Raw genomic sequence first — 24,291 nt, 5'->3', positions numbered from 1 at the left:
GGTTGTGACCCGGTCGGCCGTCGCCCCCCAATGTCTCTCAGACTCCGGAGTAGTGAGGCAGCAGCACAGCCCACGAATTCTGGAGTGAAGGAAAAGCCCGCACCCCAGGGCTGAGGACAAGCAAAGCAAAGGCTCGGACTGAAGGGCGTGACAGGGCCGCCCCACCCAACAGAGAGCGATGCTACGTAACCGTTGGAGCCGAGAACCAAACCCCACCGGCTGCGGTGGAGGGAGGTTCGCAACCTACGTTGTCCCCAGCGCCGGGAGAAGAGAACAATGCGCTCAACCCTGTACGCGGAGGCTCGAGGTGCCACGCCCAGGGCCGGGCCTGACCCGGGGCCTGCTGGGAAATGTAGTTTCTGAATCTCCGCCTGTGCAGCCCGCTGCTCGGTAGCCGACGCCACGTGCAACTACAAGTCACATCACGCTCCGCGAGGCCTTGATCGTGCGGCTTTTGCAGGGAAGGGAGTGGGGCGAACATGGCTGAACGCAGCCGGGGCGAGCCAACGTGCAGCGGGGTGGGCAGCCGGCAGGACACGATCCCCAGCAGTGGGGGCTGCAACTTTCCAGAGTACGAGCTTCCCGAGCTAAACACACGCGCTTTCCACGTGGGCGCCTTCGGGGAGTTGTGGCGTGGCCGGCTGCGCGGACAAGGGGACTTGTCGCTGAAGGAGCCGCCGGCGTCGGTGCTGCCTGGGTGCGGAGGGGTCGCCGACTCCAGCCGGGAGGATGCCGCGGTGGCCCGGGATCTGGGCTGCAGCCTGGAGGCGGCGGCCGAGCTGAGGGCAGTTTGCGGGTGAGTGTGGGGCTGAGGGACCCTTGCCGGCTTGGGGCCCACCGGGTGCAGCCTTGTTCTGCGCTCTCCTGACACCCGTCCTCGGGACGGCCTGTCGTTTCCTCCTGGGGGTGGAAGGGCCGCCCTTTCAAAGCTTTCAACCCGCTGGGGAGTGCCTGGAACACCGGGAGAAGACCCGTGATCAGACCGCGCAGTTTCTACGAGTTGGAGTGGAAGGGACGCGAGAGCTGCACAGACGATCAGATTTTCTATTCGCTAATTTTCGAAGTGCTTGTTCACGTAGGAAGGCAATCAGTGACAGCGACGCGTCCCTGCCATTGACAGACGCTCCGACAATAGAGGCACCTGAGTAACGGTGAGGCCCGAAGGAGATTTAACCAGAGGAGCGTTAAAACCTGGATTAACCGTGGTCTCTTTCGGGGACCTACCGGGAATGCTATTACTGAAATTTTCTGCAAAAGTGCCTTATGTGGGGTGAAATACAAAAAATAACTTAAAAAAAATGTTTTTTTTCTTTCTCCATTGAACACGGTATTGGCCTCCTTCAGTTAGTCCGCCGTATATCCTTTGCTTTATAGAATATCCGCATAGAAGTCGTCGCCTTGAATTCTGGCCTCGTCTGAGCCCCTGCTGGATTTTATGACTTCTTAATTAGTCAGTGATGTATTTAGGATGTAACCCTGACTCCTCGGACAAGGTGTATGATTGCTTTTCCTTTATGTTTTTGTTTTAGCCTTGATAAACTGAAGTGCCTTGAGGAAACTGAGGATCCAGAAGTCATCCCGGAGGACACTGACCTAGTGACGTTGGGGTATGGAGGATTTTGCTTTCACTATTTGCTATTCATTTAGTTATTTTTTTCAACGTTGCATTACTCAAAAGTCGTATGGTATTGTCATCCCACCCCCTAAATTCAACCACTGTTAACGTTTAGCCATGTCTGCTTCGGCTGTATGTGTTTGAGGTACCTGCTGTGTGTCTTTTTCTATTGGTCAACCATTCAGTGAGTTGCAGACAGCATAATATATATTTCTAAATACAGAAACATATAGATGCTAAAAGTATCATTCTCCTACATAATCAGAGCAGTATTATCACACCTAAGGAAATTAACAGCAAATACATAACCTCTAATAACCAGTTCATAGTAAAATTTGTGTTTATTTTTAAAGTATGTTTACAAAGGTACAGTTAATCTGATTAGATTTTACTTGCAAGCTAAATACTCTGATAGTGCTTTTCAAACTATGTAAATGACCAGTTTTTTGTTTTGTTTTGTCTATAATTTTTGACATATTCATACTTCTGTAAAACAGGATGAAAATGAATTACTAGAAAAATGGAATTAAAAGACAACAATAAATGTCTAAAAACTTCAAGCAGACATTCAGGTCTGCCTTGGTTTGTAGTAACTGCCAAATCCGTTTCCTTTCCCTACTGCTAATATTTACATTAGCAACACTTGGAGCACTATGAAAGGGTCCTGTCTTTTGTAGATCCAGTGTTTTCTCCTGATTTATCCATCACGCTATCACCTGAGCTTGCTCATTTGCTAAGAAATAGTCAATGGCTCTACCTCTCTTTTATTGACAAATTTCAGACTCCTTAGACATTTGAAGCCTTCTACATATGGCCCAAATTTGCCTTTCTAGATTTATTTTCAACCACTTTCTCTTTCAAATGGCTCAGGATGCACATGGCCTCTTCCCGTCTGAAACCTACCCCATCTCTGAGACCCTAAGATTCCATTATACATTACTACAACCCATCTCTCTCCCTTAGGGGAGAGATGCACTTGTAATGTCTAGAGCTCTTCTAACATTTCTAAAGTCTTTGAAGGCTCATTAGGAATCCCAATTCTTTCACCTATGTATCGCTCTTAAGCTTATTGTATTGCTTTGCTACAATTGGTGCTCTTTAACTGCTGTTGATTGATTGGTTGAATTTTTCTAAACTGCCTATCTGATCGTCTCACTCTTGCTTAAAACCTTTCAGTGGCTCTTAGGCAAAAGTCCTGAGTTCTTAAGTAGCTAACAAGGGCCCCTATAGAATGGACCTTGCTGATCTTTGCAGCTCTGTTTCTGCGGTGCTCCAACCACGCTACACTGTTTTTCAGTTTCTGTAATGTGTTCTCTCATTTCAGGCCTTTGCCTAGAACACTTACTCTTCCTCATCCATCTGGTCTTGCAGGCTTCTGCTCATCCTTTGTCATAGCTGAAGGATTAAAGACTCTATTTAGATCCCTGTTTATGCTTATGTAGCCCCCCATACTTCTCTGTTGAAATACTCATCACACTTAAAATATACCTGTTTAATTTTCTATCTTCCTAGGTAGACTTAAAAGTTCCACAAGTTATACCTGTCACACACACTGCTATACCCCTATTTCCTAGAACTCTGGCACATAATCAGAAAGTCAGTAGATGTTTGTAGAATGAGTTGAATAAATGAAATTTTCATAAACCTGAGGAAGTGATTTTTAGAGATTGGCTGATGATAATTTTAAATAAAGCAGACTCTTTTGTTTTGTTATATCAATTGGCTTATAATGTTTATATTAAGTCAGTTAAATAATAATTTTCAGACTACTTTTCACATTGCTTCCCCTAGCTGTCTTCTCTTATTAGATCAACTGGATCTCCTTGGTTGTCTTCTTATCCCTTCTATAGGAAATGTAGGTAGAATTATATATATAATCTAATGTAAAAGGAGTTAATACAGCATTCCTCAATTGGGATTATTTTGATGTACTTTGAAACTATTATATTAAAAATATGACTCATATTAATTTTAACAATGCTGCAAATAAATTAAACTTGTGCCGAAAGCTAAAATCTGTATCTCTTCACTCTTTTTCTCTAAACCTTCCTTCTCCCCACAAATAAAAATAGGAACAAAACCTAAGTACATGACCCATTTAATATGGTATAACAAATAAATTTCTAGAATTTACTCTCTTCCTTGTCTAACAAAGGAGCTATTGAACTCATTTTATGCATGTTGGGAAAAAATAGCTGGTAGAGATTTGATTCTTTCTTGATACATGCTGCTCTTCTTAATCCGTAGCAACCTAAATAACTTATCTTCGGCACTTTTGAAATTTTTTTGACTACTTAAGAGAAGGTTTTAATTCCTAGGAGTAGGAAAGATAATTGTTACTACATGGGTGCTACTGAAATGCATCTGTCATCCCAAATGCTTTAGCAACATTACTTTTAATAAAACAGCAATTTCAGTTAGATTAGTCTGCCTATCCCTGTGATTTCTCTGGCCACGAAAGCACCATTCATTGCACCATTTAAAGGATGGAAAGGGGAAATTTCAGAGTCCTGTAAGAAAAAGAGAACCACAAAATTGGAGGACTCTTACCTACCACTAGAAACAAACAATAAAAAAATAAACCCCTCTAATATACCAGGGTTTTATTAGCATGACAGAATAAATAAAATAGCCAACTTTATAAAACAAAACTATAGGAGATACAATGAAACATCTAGAAATGCACTAATAATAAGACACTTTAGGGGCGGCCCGGTGGCCCAGTTGGTTAGAGTGCGAGCTCTGAACAGCAGGGTTGCGGGTTCGATTCCCACATGGGCCAGTGAGCTGCACCCTCCACAATTAGATTGAAGGACAACGACTTGGAGCTGATGGGCCCTGGAGAAACACACTGTTCCCCAATATTCCCCAATAATAAAAGAAAAAAGAAAAAATTTAAAAAATTTTAAAAGACTCTTTAATATACCAATCGCAGCACAAGACAGATCAAATGGTTTAAAAAAAAACAAAAAAGATAAAAGCTCTAATGAACATAACCAACACGATAGGTCTTGAGGATATATATGTGTGTGTATATATATATATATATATATATATATATACATATACATATATATAGTATATATGTATGTAAATTTAGATTTACGTACAGAGCACATTCACAACAATTGATTATATATTGGGTCACAAGTAAAACATCAGTTGCTTCCATAAAGTACAAATACTACAAACAGCACTGATCACAACGTAATAAAATTAGAATTCACTAACAAAAACTAATCATGCTGTTCCATCTTGAAATTTTAAAATTTATTAAATAAATGGACGAAAGGGTATTTCCCTTTCTCTGAAATTAGAGAATTTTTAAGAAATAATGACATTGAAAACAACACATATCAGAATATAAGGAATATATTTAAAGCGGTGGTTAGAGGAAAATTTATTGCTGTGACAATCCAATAAAGGTGAAAAAATAAAAATAAATGAAATAAATTTCCAGCTCAGAAAACTAAAAAAATAACAAAGTAAACCAAAAGAAACTGTAAGGAAGGAAATAATAGTGATATAAGCAGGAATTAATGAGGAAAAGAACAGAAAAGGGATGGATCTAATTAATCAAAATCTTGGTTGTTTTTTGTTTTGTATTTTAAATAATTAACAAAATAGGTAAACTTTAGTTGACTTAAGAAACAAAAGTGGAAGAAAGCACAAACATACAAAATGAGGAAGAAATAACCACTGGAACAAATTTTTTTAATTACAGGAGATTGCTCTGCAGGCCTTGGCAAACTATAGCCCACTGACTGGCCACCTGTTTTCTTCACATAAAGGTTTATTGGGACAGCTATGCCCAATTCTTTTACATATTGTCTGTGGCTGCTTTGGTACTACAGTGACAAGTTGAGTAGTTGTGGAAGAGACCACCATAGGGCTCACAACCTAAAGTATTCACTATGTGGCCCTTTAAGGAAAGGTGTGCTGATCCCTGCTCTACAGAAATAAATTATATGAAGTATCTAGAATAGGCAAATTCATAGAGACAAAAAGTAGAACAGAGGTTACCAGGGGGTGGTGGAAGGGAGAGTGGGGAGTTACTGTTTAATGGGTACAGAATTTCTTTTTGGGTCCTGCAAATGCGCACAACTTCAGTGCACAGCTTACGTGGTACTCATCAGTCATTAGCCAGCAGCTTTCCCTGCTACTCCGCTCCTCTGGACAACTCCCTTCAGCAGCTTTTTCTGGTGCCCTTAAGGGTGGATTTCCAACAGGATTCACTGATGGGGCAGCATAGCAACTTCTCTTCCATTTAGTGAGTCACAGCTGTGCCCTCTCCAACAAGGTCTGGATCCCAGTCCTAGGGGGAGAAAAGGGAGTCTTCTTGGGCACTCTGTTTCAGAGCAAGGAGGAGGATACTCCTTTTATCTACTATTTCTATATTCTATAGAGTTCTCCTTACTTGCCAATCCCTCTTTACTCCAATCCTCTGTTAAAGCTAACAATTCTTTAGATTAAGCTTTCTCTGTTCAAATAACTGTTTAATTCTTTTCTCCTAATTGAACTCAGATTGATACAGAAAGGACTATAAAAAAAATACACAGGTATCTGCTTCTTTGAACAAAAGAAATGGAAAGGATAAACCAGAGATGTAGAATGTAGAATGAGGGCAGTAGGTCAGTAATAAATGTTGCAGACAAAACTCTGATGAATGCTAAAATTCCTCGGTGAAAGTTTAAGGAGAAACAAGATTTGCATCATTTCAAAGTACCTCCCCCACATATTAATACTTATCAGATACAAAGGAAAAGTATTGTTCCTACTGTAGGAACCTGGCAGCCAGGAACTTAACCAAGATAAACATCACCAGTAATAAAACATATTATTAATATCATGGACTTCATGATAACACAATGAGAAGGACAAAATCATTCTTGTGGTATTCTTGCTAAAAATGTAGAGGCTGACTCCAGTTGTCAGGAAATAGCTCTCAAACCCAAATTGAAGGACATTCTACAAAACAACTGATTAGAGCTCTTCAAAAGTGTCAAGATCATGAAAGACACGGAGAAACTACAGAACTGTAAGAGACTGGAAGAAAAAGGAGAAATAAATGCAGTGTGGTGTCCTGCATAGGATCCTGGGACAGAAAAAAAGGCATTCAGTTTAAAAATTTGTGAATATCAAAAAAATGTCTATAGTTAAGAAGACTGTATTAATGTTAATTTCCTGGTCTTGATAATTATTCTATGATCATGTAAGATGTTAACAGAGGAGACGCCAGGTGAGAAATACAAGGAAACTCTGTATTATTTTTGCAGCTTTTCTTTAAGTCTGAAATTAATTCAAAATAAAAAAAATTAAATAGTAAAGATGTTTTTGAAGCCCCAGTAAAGAATGTTGAAGTTTAATTTTTCTTGTATCTATAACAGAGTTAGAAAGAGGCTTTTGGAACATCGGGAAGAAACCATAACAATAGATCGAGTCTGCAGACAAGAAACATTTGCTTATGAGATGGTAAGAGACTCATCTTTTTTATCTTTGCCCATGAAACAATAAATTGTCACTGGGTGAGTTAGTGATGACTGTATGGTGACTTTCTATTGGATATGCTTAGTTGAAAGCAAACGAGAGAAACTTTATTGGGACTGGGAACGAGTAGGAGAAAAAGCCCCTCAGAAGTCAAGTGATGGCATATTTTACTCTCAGATCTCTGCTTTTATTTTTGCGATTAGTTTGCTCTTGCTCTGTTAGGCTAATTCATGCCTTTTCACCACCCTATTCCTGGTATTTTTTGTTCTGCTCCTGATTTTGGTTTAACCTCATCTTTTTCCGGATCCATTCTCTCTTATGTAAAATCTTCAGAAAAATTTAAGACGATGAGTAATGAGGAGATAAGTGTTAGTAGATGTGATGAGTTTATTAGTACATATTCTTGAGAACCTACTATGTTCAAGACAGTGTTGGGCACTTAATAGTGCATATTATTTCTCCCACTTTTACATGTGTTTGGTAAAATTGATGTAACATTGACTCTTTTAACCACTTTTAAATATTCACTTAAGTGGCACATACAATCACAGTGCTTTGTAACAATCACCACTATTTCCAGAACTTTTCATCATCCTAAACAGAAATTCCATACCCATTAAACAATAACTCCCCATTTTCCCTTCCCCCAGCCCCTGGTAACCTCTGTTCTATTTTTTGTCTCTATGAATTTGCCTATTGTAGATATTTCATGTAAGTGAAACCATGCAATATTTGTCCTTCCATGTCTGGCTCATTTTAGTTAACATAATGCTTTAAAGGTTTATCTGTGCTGTAGCATATATCAGAACTTCATTCCTTTTTATACCTGAATAATATTCCATTGTATGGTTATACTAAATTTTGTTTATCCATTCATCTGTTGATGAATATTTGGGAGTTTTCTACCTTTTGGATATTGTAAATAATGCTGCTGTATGCATTAATGTACAAGTATCTGAATCTGTTTTCATGCTTTTCAGTGTATACGTAGGAGTAGAATTGGTTGGTCATATGGTAATTCTATTTTAACTTTTGAGGAACCACCAAACTTTTCCACAGTGGCTGCATCGTTTTACATTCCCACCAGCAATGCAGAAAGATTCCAGTTTCTCCACATCCTCTCAACACTTGTTCGTTTCTGGTTTTTGATAATAGCCATCCTAGTAGATGTGAAGTGGTATCTTGTTATGGTTTTGATTGGTATTTCCCTAATGCTTAGCGATGTTGGGCATCTTTTCATGTGCTTACTGGTTGTTTGTATATTTTCTTTGGTGAAATATCTATTCAAATTCTTTGCCGGTTTTTAAATTGGGGTAGTTGTCTCTTTGTTGTTGAGTTGTAAGAGTTCTTTGTATATTCTGGATACTAGACCTTTACCATATGTATAATTTAAAAATATTTTCTTCCATTCTAAGGGTTGTCTTTTAACTCTTAATAGTGTCCTTTCATGTACAAATGTTTGAAAATAATCTGTTTTTTTTTTTCATGATCTGTGCAATTGGTGTCATACTTAAGAAACCATCGCCATATCCAAAGTCATGAAGATTTTCCCCTATATTTTCTTTTAAGAGTTTTATGGTTGTTGCTCTTAGTTAAAGCCTTTGATCCATTTTGAGTTAATTTTTATATGTGGTGTAAGGTGAAAGTTCAACTTAATTCTGTTGCATTTGGATATCCAGTTTTCCCCAAACTGAAGAGGGTCCTTTCCTTATTGAATGGTTTTGGCACCTTTGTTGAAAGTCAGTTGTACACAAGATTTATTTCTGAGTTCTCTATTCCACTGGTCTACATGTCTGTCCTTACCAGATACCACATTGTTTTGATTACTGTAGCTTTGTGGTCATTTTTGAAATTTGGAAATATTAGTCTTCCAATATTGTTCTTTTACAAGATTGTTTTCACTATTCATTGTCTTTTGAAATTCCATCTGAATTTTAGGATGGGTTTTTCTATTTCTGCAAAAAAAACACAAAGCCATTGAGGTTTTGATAGGGATTGCATCGAATCCGTATATTGTTTGGGTAGTATTGTCACTTGAACAATGTTAAGTCTTCCAATTCATGAACAAGAGATGTCTTTCAATTTATTGAGGTTGGTCTTTAATCTCATTCAGCAGTTCTATAATTGTTTTGTATATGTCTTTTATCTCCATTAAATTTATTATTAAGTATTTTATTTCATTGGATGCTATTTTAAATGGAATTGTTTCTTAATATCTTTTTAGAAGATTGTTCATGGCTACTGTGTAGAAATACAACTGAATTTTGTGTGTTGGTTTTATGTCCTGCAACTTTACTAAATTTGTTTATTAGCTCTAATGGTTTTTTTTGTGTTTGTGGATTCCTTAGAATTTTGTACATAGAAAATCATGCACAGAGCTAACTTTTTCTCTTCCTTTTTAATTTGGTTGCCCAATAGCTCTGTCTTCTTTCCTTCTTTTTTTTCTTCCCTTTTTTTTTCCTTGCCTAATTGCTCTGGTTAGAATTTCTAGGACTGTTTTGAACAGAAGTGGCAAAAATGTACATCCTCATCAGTCTTTCATCATTGAGTATGATTTTCATATATGGCCTGTATCATGTTGAGGATGTCCCCTTCTATTCCTAGTTTATTTCTTGTTCCTGTCATCAAAAAGGATTGAATTTTATCAAATGCTTTTTCTTTATCAGTTGAGATGATGATGTGGTTTTTCCCCATCATTCTATTAGTGCAGTGTAGTACATTGATTAATTTGCATGTTTTGAACTTATCTTTGCATCCTGAGGATAAGTCCCACTTGGTTGTGGTATGTAATCCTTTTAATAAGTGGTTGAATTGTTTGCTAGTATTTTTTTGAGGAGTTTGACATTTATATTTTTAAAGGATATAGGCCTGTAGTTTTCTTGTAGTGTCTTTGTTTGGCTTTGGTCTCAGAGTATGCTATCTCATAGAATTAGTGAGGAAGTATTCCTTCAACTCTTGAGATATTTTTGAAAGACTTTGAGAAGATTGGCGTTACTAACTTCCTTTGCTCTTTGGTAGAATTCGCCAGTGAAGCAATCGAGTCCAGGGCTTTTCTTTGTTAGGGCTTTTCTTTGTCTTTTTGTTTTTGGGGTTTTTAAAATAATTTGTTTTATTTTTCAATTACAGTTGACAAACAATATTATATTAATTTCAGGTGTACAACATAATGATTAGACATTTATATAACTTACAAAGTAATCACCCCAGTAGGTCTAGTACCCATCTGATACCACACAGTTATTAAATATTATTGACTATATTCCCCATGCTGTGCTTTACATCCCCATGACAGTTTTTAGAACTGGCAGTTTACATATCTTATCCCTGTCCCTTTTTCACTCATCCCCCAACCCCTCTCCTACCTGGTAACCATCAAAATGTTCTTTGTATCTATGAGTTTGTTTCTGTTTTGTTTGTTCATTTATTTTGTGTTTTAGATTCCACATATAAGTGAAATCATATGGTATTTGTCTTTCTTTGGCTTATTTTACATGGCTTAATATCCTCTAGGTCCATCTACATTGTCATAAATAGCAAGATTTTATTCCTTCTTATGTAATATTCAAGTAATATTCCATTGTATATATGGTTTCTGGTGAGAAACTGGCTGTTAATCTTATTGAGGAACCTGATATCCTTTAGTCTCTGTCTGTTATTCTCTTTAGGTCATTGAATACATTTAAGACCATTGATTTAACATGATTTCAACACCTGGGCTTCCTCGAAGGTTGTTTCCATCAAATTTCTTTTGTTTTTTGTGAATGAGCCATATTTTCCTGTTTGTGTGTTTTATGTTTTAGTTGCGAACTGGACATTCTGAGTTTGAGTTTTACTTATTGGGAGTTTGTGACTTTTCCAAACTATCTTTCAAGTGTGTGTATTCCTTGTTGTGTGTGGTCACTGATGTTTCTGTTTCATTATCTCTGTGGTCAGCCAGTGATCTGACCAAGATTTCCTTAAATGTCTGCCACCACAAATGAGTAAAATGGGTCCTGTCTACTGGGGCTGCTGCTGGGGGAAACTACTGCTGTCAAGAGGGCCAAAACCAAGGCAAGTGTCTGCACCAGGCCCTTAGGACATTGCCAGACCAACCAAAACACACAACCCCCCAATTTTTGGAGTGCAAGGTTTCCACTGCCTATCCTGGCATCACCCATCATTTCTGGGAACACAGGCTGCTTTCTCCACATCTCCGTGCAGGGCTGAGGAATGGGGGAATGGTAGTTGGTTTACACCCTCTGCTTACGTATGAAAAATCAGCACCTTGTCCCTCCATCAAGCACTCCCCTGGTTGATATAAGTTCCAGAGTTCTAAAATAGTTGATTCCAATCTCTCTTCCCATCTTATTGGTTGCTTCAGTGGAGGGACTCAAGTTATTGCTTATGGGTGTTGTTCCACACTGCCCCTTATCTGATTCACAGTGTCTTGATTTTAAGGTCTCTGATTAATTTGTTTTCCTTCTTCAGGAGTCACATGCCATAGGGAAAAAGCCTGAAAATCCAGCAGACATGATTGAAGAAGGGGAGCTTATCCTGTCTGTGAATATCTTGTACCCTGTTATATTTCATAAGGTCAGTAGTAAAGTCTTTTGGGTTTTACAGATAACATGAGTGACTTTTGTCAAAAGGTTTAATTATTTGAAGAGTCACATTTCCTAGGGTTTAAAGTACATGCAAGCATATACTGTTTTATCTGGTATCCTGTCTATATTCTTGGGTTCTTTGTTTGTTTTTAAACTTTTATTTATTTAAGTGTGTCTTTCCAGGACCCATCAGCCCCAAGTCAAATAGTTGTTTCAATCTAGTTGTGAGGGCGCAGCTCACAGTGGCCCATGTGGGGATCGAACCGGCAACTTTGTTGTTAAGAGCACTGCACTCTAACCTGGGGTTCTTTCTTTTAATGAGGAATATTGTAAATAAGGTCAAATTACAAATACCATATTTTGAGGTGTATAATGCATACCTTTTTGCCCAAATTTGTGAGGGAAAAATAAGGATGCGCATTGTACATGGGTAATACTAATTCTGTATCTGAATAAATGTTTTTAATTCTTTTATTTATGCTTATGAGTTAAAAATATAACTCTAGAAATCAATAACAATATCCATATGCAAAATAATACCCTGGAATACAATAATTTATTTTGTTGACCTTAAGACAAACTTGTAAGGACAAAGAGTTCTTGGCCTTTTATGATGTGTAAATATTGGAAATTTGTTACCTGTACTTAAAATTTCTTTGTATCTGTACTTGTGTTTTGTAATTATTTGTTACATAAAATTTCTTATACCATAATATGTTAAAAAGTAAATGCTAACTGAAATTCCTTTATAATACAAAAAACAAGCACCTAAATGTAAACAAATAGAAATTTGATTTAAAAAATTAAAACCAAAGATTTTTTTTCCCTTGAAAGTTTGGGGCCAAAAACATGCGTGTGCATTACACACGGAAGTGCATTTTATATGGCAAAATATGGTACTTTCTTGATTAATAGGATTACAGTTTCAGTGTTGGAATGCATACCCTGGTTTCTGTACTGGAAGAACTGAAAGTATAGAGAAATCCACAATGATTCTAATTATATGAATTCTTGAAGGTTTTTTTGTTTTTTTACCCAGAATAGGTGGCTGGTGAAGGAGTGGGGTGACCTTTGTTCACCAGTTCACTAGTTTAGAATGCTTGGAAAGTTATGGAACTAACAACTAAAGACAGCTCTTCTTTAATAAAAATGCAGACAGTTAACAGGTTGGAGGTATCTAGGAATTCCTTAGGAGTCAAATAAAAAGAACTATCCCAACCCAGGGTACATATTCTCAATTCCCTGAACAGATATGTCATAAACTTTTGATAAGGGTTAATTGAAATATTACTATACATAAATTGCACTTGTGAATAAATAGGCTTTTATAAAGCATCTGGGATGTAGTCAGTACTAATTACATTGTTTGATGAAGATTTCAAATTACCAATCAAGCAAAGTAAAGTCAATAATAACTGAACCTCTGGGTTTATAACATTAAGGTGGTGAATAGATTGCTTGACTTCAGTGAGACAACTTCCCGGAAATTTTAAAAGACAGTGGTACTAGATGAAGTTATCGTCCAAAGGCTCTTCAAGCTAATGTCATTTTAGAAGCATCTTGATTATAAACTTTAACTTAAAATTAAAAGTTCTATTGCCAAGTGTCTTGGTCCATTCCAGCTACTGTAACAAAACACCACAGGCTGGGTGGCTTAAAAACAACAGAAACTTGTTTCTCACAGTTCTGGAGGCTGGAAGGCCAGGATCAGGTGCCCGTGTGGTCGGGTGGGGGCCCGTCTGGGTTGCAGATGTGGCAGAAGGGGCCAGGGAGCTCTGTGGGACGTCTGTCACAAGGGCACTAATCCCATTCATGAGAGTGCAACTCCCATGGCCTAAGCATCTCCCAAAGGCCCCACTCCTAACACTGTCACTTTGGGGGTTAGGATTCCAACGTGAATTTGGGGTGAACACATTCATTCAGACCATAGCACCAAGTATCTCAATTGTACCCATGGTTTTTAATTTATGGAGGTGACTGAGTGACAACACTAGAGGCCAATGCCATTGCAAGAAGATTTTTGTTCCTTACATTTCCTGAGAGAAGTAGGGTACATGCTATGCCGGGCCACAGGGGGATGAACCACTGTCAGTCAGGAGGCAGAAAGGAGGGCGGGGAGGCATAGGCCACAGCCTTTGCTGGGGTTTCCACAGGAAAGGCACAGCAGGGCAGGGTAAACAGTTTAGGGTTGGCTAGTTTGAATAATTCTAGTGGGCTCTGGGGCATGGGGGTTGTCCCTAGTTGTCTGGTACCTGGCTCTTGATTTAGGATAGCGGAAATGTTGGCTTGGCGTATGCAAGTTAGATAAAGGAGGCGTTTTCAGAGTATAGGCTCTGGATCACAGGGGAGATAGAAACCACTTTGGCCATTAGCTTGGACCTGTAATTTATGGATGCCAATTGGACAAATATAGGATTTAAGAAAACAACACCAAGTTATGGGAATCACTTAACTTAAGACAACCAGTAAGTTAATTTAGATCTGGTCATGACAGGATTTACAGTTTAATGGCTTGTCTCTGAGTGGACACTTACTTACTGTTTGCCTTTTAGCACAAAGAACACAAACCATACCAGACGATACTAGTACTGGGCAGTCAAAAGCTCACGGAACTAAGGGATTCGATTTGCTGTGTCAGTGACCTCCAGATCGGTGGGGAATTCAGCAGCACCCCCGACCAAGCCCCTGAGCACGTCAGCAGAGTAAGGTGATTTAGTTTTTACCCCCATAAGGCCAGAAGAAATATTAACAACAATAATAATAATAATAAGCTGAGGAAGTAATGATTAGCAAGATTATAAATATTGCAATAAGTGCTTTCTTCTAAGCCATTTTCTCAAGCTGTCTCTTCCCTGTTCTTTATCATCAACACCTTTTCAAAGATTAGGCCCAGGGCTGTCCAAACTTTTTCCAACGTTTTTTACCAAGGGCCATGTGCGGTAAACTACACAGCCGGGTCACTCACTCAAGGTGAAGTACGTATTGCCTCACCTGGTTTATTTAAGTAAACTAAATATATTTTTGGAATTTGCTGTGGGCCAATTAAAAATGGATCGCGGGCCGCAGTTGGCCCGTGGGCCGCAGTTTGGACACCCCTGGATGAGGCTATACTCAGTTTTGATTTCCTCATGTCACATTCATTCCTCAACCATTCTTTGCACACTCTTCTTTCTAAGGTCATAGTGACCACCTAATTGTTGAAGCAGTTGATCTTTTTCATGTTCATACAACTTATCTTACGGCAGCATTTGGGTTGACTGTTCACTCTCTCTTTCAAACCCTGGGTGAGTTAGTTTGTCATAACTGCCCCCAGCAAAGTGTTGGAGTCTAGTCAGGAGTCTCACTGCTGGTCAGAGGACATGGTCAGCCCAGTGAGCAGCACCCATCGGCACAGTATCTGGTGTGGGCTGTCGCTGCTGTTTCCCAGGGGGGTACTCTCAAAGGGACAGAAACCCCTGTATACCCACTGCATGAGGTGAGAAAGGAGCAAAATGGTAGACTGGCCACCCCCGAAGTTTTCAGAAGGGGTTGCTTGCCCAGTAAAGTAGTAGGGCCTTGATCCTGAATTTAATCCTGGGGCAAGCTTGAACTAACTCTTGTTATCTGCCTCAACTCAGCAGAGGAATTCAGATTTACCGGCCCTCTTAAGCGAGTCACTATCTCCTGTAGACCAGTAAAAAGATATTTGGATCGACTAGAATAGAGTTTGGACAAGAACCATCACAATCTATTTTTGCTGGTTCCTGAGCCACCAACCACATGTTATAACTTAGGTTTCATCTTAGTTGTTCTTCTTTTAAATTCTTTTCCTAATCTTTCCCCCAGTTTCCATGGTTTTAAGTGTACTCCAGTCTTTGTTAATCTCTCTGTAAGCACATTCTCTCCTGATTTCCAAACCATTATTTTGAGTGCCTACTGAACACTGCCACTTAGCCTCAGTAACAAGTCAACTTCTGTGATTAATCTCATGCAACCATAGCAGTCTACTGTTACTGTTTCCATTTTATAAACAAAGTAACATAATACTTGTCACATAGGGGGTTCCCATTAAGTATTAAACAAATTAATGAGCTGAGCATATTCTATGAAGTTGTTAAACAGATTAGTATGATTTTATCATATACAAATTTTGAATTAATACTTGAACAATTTCATAATTGTTAATAACGGGCTTTGAATACCATCTGTTTTCTTGCAGGACTTGTACAAATCAGCCTTCTTTTATTTTGAAGGAACATTTTACAATGATAAAAGATACCCTGAGTGCAGAGATTTGAGCAGGTATAGTTTCCAAAAATCTCAGTCTTTCCTATTTCTAGTTCTCAAAATGGTATTATCTCCACAAATCCTATTATTGGTCAGTTAAAGCTCTTTGCCTAGGAATTGTTTCTTTGGGAGTTAAACATTATCTTTTTAAAAATATTTTCAAAGTTTATTTCATTTCATGAGTCTAGGTACAATAAGTTAATCGAAATTTTTAGTCCAAGAAGAAAATTTTCCTACCAAAAACATATGTAGACCTTTTCAAGATCTTTGCCAGCTGTCTAGAATTGTTTTTTAAATGTATTACCTACTATTTTAGAAGTTATAGTAAATCTTGTATTGAGCCCTTAGATACATGTAAAAAAACCCTAAATCTCAAACACTTTATTAAGTCTGTTGTCATTAGGTGATAGCAGGAAATTAATCTTTCACTATTTTTTGCTTGTCCAGTATATACTATTGTTTGCCTTATGTAATATGTACGGTTGCTTATATAACATGAAAAATCTACCTAATATCATGTTAATGAAACCATACTTTTATTATCAGTGTCCTAGCAACTAGAGTATATATGTATATTTTTTTCTGTTTATATAAATTCTTTTATGATAGCCATTTGTATCTATATTCTAATATAGTTTTCAAATTTGTTGGTCTTAGCACTCATTTATACTGTAAATAATTGAGGACTCCAAAGAGTTTTTGTTTATGTGGGTTTTAGCTATCAGTATTTGTCATGTTAGCAATTGAAACTAAGAAATATTTCAAATATTAACTAACTTAAATAATCCCATTACATGTTAACATTAATAACATTTTTGTGAAAAACAACTGTTTTCCAAAATAAAATAAAACAGAAGCGTGGCATTGTTACACATTTTCCGCTCAATCTAAAGTGATAACACATCATGTAGCCTCCTAAAAATTTATCGTTTATGAGAAAATAAGAGTTGAAAGGGCAAATCACATTTTATGATTAAAGATAAATTTGACCTCATGAATCCCTGTGGGGTCTCAAGAACCATACTTGGAGAACTACTGCTCCGATGGATGAAGACAAATTTAGAATTCCTAATTCCAACAGGTATGGGCCACTGATTTTCATCAGGATGGCGACTGTCCAGCTAAGTGGGTGAGCCAGGTTTTGTGAAATACTGCCATCACAAACTGTTTTCCATCATTTTTAAATTTTTGTGGAGCAATGATATATTCTTACCTTTTTCCCCCCTCAGAACAATTATTGAGTGGTCAGAGTCCCATGATAGAGGCTATGGAAAGTTTCACACTGCTAAAATGGAAGACTTCACCTTCAATGACTTGTATATTAAACTGGGTTTTCCCTACTTATACTGTCACCAGGGAGACTGTGAACATGTTGTTGTCATTACTGATATAAGGTGAGTGCCAGCCATCATAACATTTGATTTGTTATGTTTTCCTTTTTTTTTACTTCATTGTATAAGAGCACAGGTAGGTTGCTTTTTTAAATAGAAATAAAGGTAATTACCATGTTTCCCCCAAAATAAGACCTACCTGGACAATCAGCTCTAATGTGTCTTTTGGAGCAAAAATTAATATAAGACCCGGTCTTACAGTAAAATAAGTATAGTAAAATAAGACCGGGTCTTATATTAATGTTTTTGCTCCAAAAGACACATTAGAGCTGACTCTCCGGCTAGGTCTTATTTTCAGGGAAACACAATTATCACTGCAGCTTGGGTGGGAAACAGCAGAAATAAGTGTTTGCTTTCCGTGCAGTGAACAACTTTGCATCCTCTATTGTTCATGTTTTGGAAAATCTATAACAAGTACGTACGTTACTGTTTATTAGAGGGTTAAAAATCTGTAAATACTTTTAAAAGTAAGTATCTCCATTTGTATTTTACAATAATTCAGGTAGTAGTCATCCGCTTTGTGTATCATCTAGGCCCTTTGCAAATTTGCAGCTATATTTCTAGGTTTCGTATCTTTTGTCGAAATTTGAAGGAGATACAGAGGAACTGAGGGAAGGAGAAGAGTAATTCTAGTATTTGACAAATGTGAAGTCTTTTAGTGTTACACAGTAACAGAAACCTATTATATAGCTTAGGTGCTAGTAATGTTAAATCATAATTTAAACGTTAAATATCTGTGTAATCAAAGTTACAGTAGTTCTGTGGAGGGAGGCTGAGGAGCTAAATTAAAAAAAAGAAACAGTTGAGAATGTAAAACAGTTGCCCCTAGGGAAGAATTTCTGAAGCAAGAGCTGGGATAGCTCATAAACCTTAGAGATTTATGAATTTCAAAATTGTATCTGTCTATTTCTTTGGTTATATGTTCTTTAAATTTTACATATAAGCTATTCTGCTTGCTCTTCCTCTCAAATGAGGGGGAATGTGCCTCAGAATCAGCATGAGATGGAAGATAATATACTTTCCTCTGGTGAGCTTACTGTCTTTAAATTTACATTGTGAGTATATTGCTGCAGTGTCATTCCTTAACCTCAAGGCAACTTGGAATATACTTTAGACTTCAAGTCCTTTTTATTTCACAGGTGGATTTTATCATGCAGTGCCATTCCAGTTTAATAGTTGGTAAACTGTTAAAAGTTTACTAATCATTTTCTAACGTGAAGTTGATATATTGCTACTCTTACTAAAAATATATGTATACATTTTAGAATTACCAGCGACCAGGGACCGTTAGAGTACTCTTACAGTCCCTTCAGTTTCCAGGTGAAGAATCTGCGGTCCAGCATGGTTAAGGGATTTACCTAGACTCCCTCAGCTGGCATAGCGGAGACTGGCTTCCACTTAAAATTTCTTAAGTCTGACACCTAAAACTAAAAGTCCTACCAATTCACATTATACCAGGAGCCTGATTTGGATTATAAATAAAGGGGACAGTAAACAAGAGCCATGTATTAACACAGAACCGGTTAATCTAGGTAGGCTAGCCAGATAAAATACTTAGTTGCTCAAACTATGTTTCATAAAAGGTATTACATGTTGAGTAAAGCAAGGATTCTTTGATGGAATACATTCAAGAAATGTTGCATACACTATCTCCCTCCTACAGTGCACATTACCATGAACGAACTTGGGAAGTTTCATAGGAAAGAAAACATTGTTTGATCCAAATGCTCTTCTGGAGTGTTTTGTGGAACACAATTTGGTCAAACCTGGTGTAACAAGTCAGATTATACCTAAATCTTTTGTAAGCAAAAAACTGAAAAATATATCTTCTATGTTGTTAATGGTGAGGTACAGATGTATTTCATTCTTTACCTGTAACAAAAATTTACACTGTAATATCTTCATTTCCTCGTGTACAAAGGCTTGTGCATCGTGATGACTGCTTGGATAGGACACTTTATCCCCTTCTTATCAAGAAGCATTGGCTATGGACCAGAAAATGTTTTGTTTGTAAAATGTACACAGCCAGGTAAGTGATACGTGTATTTTTTTGAGAAGTACTGCTTTTTTCAAGTGAAGCACTTTTGGTTTTTGGTATTTTAGTTCTATTTTGAATCTGAGGACTTCTGCATTGGGGTATACATAATATAAAGTTTTATCTAGTAGGGAAGTGATACAGGTCAGTTTAGTAGGTTACAACTGCATTTTTAAACAATAAGGAAATGAAGCATCATGTATACTGGGAAGTCCAAGGGTAGGTCAGACGAATTTGATTGACACATGCTTGATGTCATCAGGGAGCCACGTTCTTTCTGCCTCTTGTCTGCAGTTTACCTAATCAGCTTCATTTCCAGCTTCTCAGTGAAAAAAATAATACAGCGTCTCGCATGAGGTCAAAATATGATTTTATGTATTTTTCCTTTACGTGATTATGCATGTTTAGGTTGTTTCACTGTGGATCAGTTAAAAAACTATTCTTATCAGTTTGTTTTGGGTTCCCCACCACAATATGCTTTTCTAAATGAATAGGAAAACATAAATCGAGTTATCAGATCAAAATGTCATTCAGGGAATGTTACAACGTACCATGAGATGCAGAATTCAGATAAACTGAACAACAGCATTTTCACCTGTGTCCAGTAACATCTCAGGTCAGAAAACCAAATCTCAGTTGAATAATGTTGCCCATGTTTCCCCATTTGTATATACTCTGTAACATTTTTATCCTGAACTCTTAAGTGAAACAGCTGGAGTTTTCAAATTAATCAGTACACATTATCAATTAGAAAGACAACCAAAAATTTATCAGGTCTATATACTTTATTATGGTTTTTCAAGATGGCCTATTAGAAGAAAATGATTATGTTCATGTTGAGTTACTTGGAGGGTGGGTATATCATGGCAAGTGTGTGATGCTTTCAAGTATGGATTTATATTCTTTTCTCCTTAACTTTAAGAAGTCTTTCAGAGAAATGGCATTGTGCAATGTTTCTGTTAGCTACCCGTTTGCATTGCATTGATAGTGATGTCTCTATCTATGTATATGGAATCATATGATGGATTATAACATATGGATAAGATAGAATGAGAAGGCAGTAGTGAAAATGTTTACAACTTACAGCATGTTAAAGCATAAGAAAATAATTAATGGTAATGATGTTTATTTTTAACAACAGATGGGTGACGAACAATGACAGTTTTGCACCAGAGGACCCATGTTTCTTTTGTGATGTTTGCTTCCGAATGCTCCACTATGATTCAGAAGGCAACAAACTGGGGGAATTTCTCGCTTATCCTTATGTTGATCCTGGAACCTTTAATTAATAACCAACAACAAAAGTGTACCCTTGTGAAATAAAAGGTCCTCTTGGATGGTTCCTTTATTTCCAAGAAATGCCAGAGGAACAGGATCAACCTGAAACAATCATGTAAAGTTACCCCCATCTGCCCCCGAAGACATTTCAAATCACATATTTTCTTATAATTTGTATTTACATGCTTAGAAATATATTATTTTGGTATTTATTTTGAAAGATAGTTATTTAGTGCTTTTTGCCCATTTTTAAATGTCATTTATCTTACTGAGTTGTAGGAATGCTTTTATGTATTCTGAATATAAATCCTGTCAGGCACATGTACTCTGATTTTCTACCAGTCTGTGACTTGCCTAATCATTGTGTCCAGAAAGCTTTTTGCTAATCATTAGCAAAATTCAGTTAATGATACATCAAGTGGTGGAAGTGTTTTGGAAATTTTTTGAAGAATGTGAGAGCTACATCGTGTACCATGAGGCTTCCAAGGTAAAGATCTTTCAAATATCTGTAATAAAAATGAGGGAGAAGAATAAAAGATTATTTAACACAATATTAAAAGTTATTGTGTAATTTAATCTCACAGGGAGCTGTTTTGGTAAAAATGAGGTATATTGAACTTTTTAATGAGACTCACTGCATGAATAAGACCTTCAGTATATGGTTATACTTTCACAGAAGTTAACAAACTGAAGCTTCATTTGTTAACCTTTTGTGAATCATAAATGCTGAGCTTAAAATGTCAATTTTTATTTAAATAGATTTTATGTAATATGACCACTGGGGCATGGGAAATCAAGATCCTACATATTGCTAGCTCTGGCTCACTTATTCTTGAGGCAATGATACCCAGTATTCTGTATGCAAAAGAAAAACGTTTTTCTGGCCCAACTCTTCATTCTTTTGGCCCCCTTACTATGATAATCCTATTTCTCTTCTCTCGTTCTGGGCCAAAGCACAACTATGAAAATCCGTAGGTCTAGATCATCAGAGAAAATTGTAGTTTACACAGGGTGCCAAAGAAATTATATACATTTTAAGAAAAAAACACCTGTATTAAAATTGTTATATAGCAGTAACAAAAGATTATACCTTTTTTTGGCACCCCAACCCGTATATTGAAATGATTTCTGGAAAACTTTTTGGTGGAAAATTTAATTAAGACTTTTAGAAATGCTGTAAGATGGTTCATTTTAAAATGTCGTTTAAATTTCACTTTCTTCCAGGTTATATTTAAATTCAACTGAATTCCACATTCCCTGGATGGTTAAGAACATTTACCATATAGATGAAGCCTATAAGCCCTTGTATTTAAAAGGGTAACAGTGAAATGTTTTATGGACTTAAATGCAGGACTCACTCAGTTAAGTCAACTGGTGTGTAGGTGACAAGCATGTGTTTAGTGTGTCTGGTGGTGGTCTCACCGAGTGAGAGAGACATGGGAGGGGCAATGTAAAGAACTAAGAGGTCCCTCCACGGCTGCTTTATTTATTCCTAAATTTTTACTTTCATGTTTCCAATGATGCTAAATAGAACTGATTTAAAGTTCTGCTGGAAAACCATAGGTTTATTCCAATTCTTCACAGACCCACAGGTAAAAATGAATTCATTGCTGTATTTTTAAAACGCATTCCTTACTGATCTTACATTAGTATAGAAGGGTCTTTTTACTTTTATTCATTTTCATCATTTCATATTCTCAAAACAGGAAATTCTAGAATCATCGTAACAGAAGCAGTAATCCATGTGTGGTGCCAGTCAGTTCATTTTAGTGGATAAAGAATACTGCAACGGAAATTCTTGTTTTATCATTTATTGAGAGTATTATCCTGCTGAATAATATTAACTTTCACCAGCTGTTTTACAAAGGCTCGGATATCTATTTCCTGGTGTGATCTAGAGCGGAAAGGCGAACCAGGTTACTCCCAGAATTTGCCAATGTGTTGTGTGTCAGTTATACAGGTCCTTTCAAATAGGCATAAAAGATGGCTTGAATCAAGGGATTTTTACAGCTGCAAAATTCAATGTTAAACATCACATGACTTAAATTATGTATTCTACCTAATGAAAAGCAGCTATAAAAATGATGTCGTGAACTTACCCATCACCATCCTGTGTATTTAAAACAAATTAGATTTTGATGTAACAGTGGATGGAAATGCAAAAATCACTACCTAGAAAAGCAATACCTATTTTCTTGAACATCTTTTCTAGACTTCAGTACCCTTTAAGGATAACTGACCTCTCCGCCAATCACATCACGATGTCTTTATCATCTCCAAGGCTGGAGAATTACATAGCACAAATGACGAACACATTTCTGCCTATATGTCATAAGGTGTAATTATGGGTTTGCTATTTCCAATAGATGATCCTTTCTCTGGCCAATGGGACTCAGTTGGGCCAATGAAGCCCTCACAGAGCCCTGTAAAGTCTTGCTCTTGTATAGGCCACCTCATCTTAACCTGACACGTTCAACCAGGTAAGTGTGTGTGGGTACACTACAATCAATGTATCATCCTACTATTTGAAACCACAGGCTATAATAGCAATTACAGTCTTTTAAAGTACTCCAGTCAAGCTGTTTACACATTATAAAGTCTAATTTAGGTTTCCTGATTCAGATGGTACTTCTGAACGGTCTCCAAAGCAGCTGAGAAAACCTTCAACAATTGATTCTGCTTCATCATGCATAACTCACTCTTTTTAAATGTTATCCATATGTGTTGTTTATACATACCACAAAAATGTGGGGCTTGGGGTGTTTTTTTTTTTTATGGGGGAGTAATGCCAGCTGTTTCATTTAAATTATTTCTTCTTAGTGACTTGTTCAGCTGTGGTGTTTTGACCAAATACACAATTTAAATTGAGCCAGTGCTCCTAGAAATTCTTGATAATTGACTTTTTAAGAGTTGTGAGACTGGTAGTTGTCTGTAAATCACTGACTAAGAGAAAAATTTCTTGAAATGAGGGTTAAGATAGAGAAGGCAACTGTTTTAATACCACATAAATCAACTGGTTAGAGCAAGGTCAGCCCATACAAGCTAATTAGATAATTAGAATGCTGCTATATGTATCTCCAGAAGCTGAATATTCTGTGGTTCTTGGTAAAACTATACAAATCTGTTGGGTCATGGGAAAAAAAGGAAGATCAACTAAAAATAACACATCCTACATTTTTTGTCATTTTGACCTTATTAGTTTCCCAGTCTCCCCAAACAATACAATCTCTATGACAAAGTTAACTAAGAAATTACTCCTTTGGAAGCGAATCCAGAATTTCAACACACTTGTAAAATAGCAAAGAAGTAATTTACTAGTAGTTTGATAGAAAAATTCTTTAATCAAAACAAGTTTACATGTTGACACTTATGGCTTAACTAGAATAAATCTGTCCAAATTTTAATTGTACTAAGACTTCCCTCAGAACAATGGGTCCTAGGTTCCATTGTTAAGACCTCTCAAAATCAAAGCTCCCATTATTGAAATAATTCAAACTTTTCATCTAGATGAAAATAATTATCTGAGGTCACAACATACATGTCACATGCAAACACTGACATATTAAAAGCCTTTTTCCCATATTTAGTTTCAAAACACAAGTGACTTTTAGCTACTAAAACCCAACTGACCTAATC

The 24,291-nt window shown here is 37.1% G+C and overlaps 1 protein-coding gene across 4 annotated transcripts; it reads left to right on the top strand.

The window, feature by feature from the left end:
* Positions 1–447: 447 nt before the first annotated feature.
* On the top strand, positions 448–24,291 carry SNAPC3 (small nuclear RNA activating complex polypeptide 3). Of its 4 annotated transcripts, XR_013994453.1 has the most exons (10): positions 448–796; positions 1,530–1,607; positions 7,003–7,087; positions 11,570–11,674; positions 14,238–14,387; positions 15,884–15,966; positions 17,181–17,345; positions 19,264–19,371; positions 20,519–21,142; positions 21,880–23,135. XR_013994453.1 is itself a non-coding variant. In XM_081066574.1 (9 exons), exons 1-9 carry the CDS (start codon positions 480–482, stop codon positions 20,664–20,666), a joined length of 1,239 nt encoding a protein of 412 aa, XP_080922700.1. In that variant the 5' UTR covers positions 448–479; the 3' UTR covers positions 20,667–21,787. The 4 variants fall into 4 exon arrangements, 2 of the variants coding, with proteins under 2 accessions (XP_080922700.1, XP_080922701.1); XM_081066574.1 differs by lacking the exon at positions 21,880–23,135 and having other exon boundaries at positions 20,519–21,787; XR_013994452.1 differs by lacking the exon at positions 14,238–14,387 and having other exon boundaries at positions 454–796; positions 21,880–24,291.

Source organism: Rhinolophus hipposideros (assembly GCF_964194185.1).
Source record: "Rhinolophus hipposideros genome assembly, chromosome: 11".
In the NCBI taxonomy this organism is placed as follows: Eukaryota; Metazoa; Chordata; class Mammalia; order Chiroptera; family Rhinolophidae; genus Rhinolophus; species Rhinolophus hipposideros.
The sequence above is the reverse complement of the archived record's forward strand: the minus strand, read 5'-3'. Positions and strand labels throughout refer to the sequence as shown.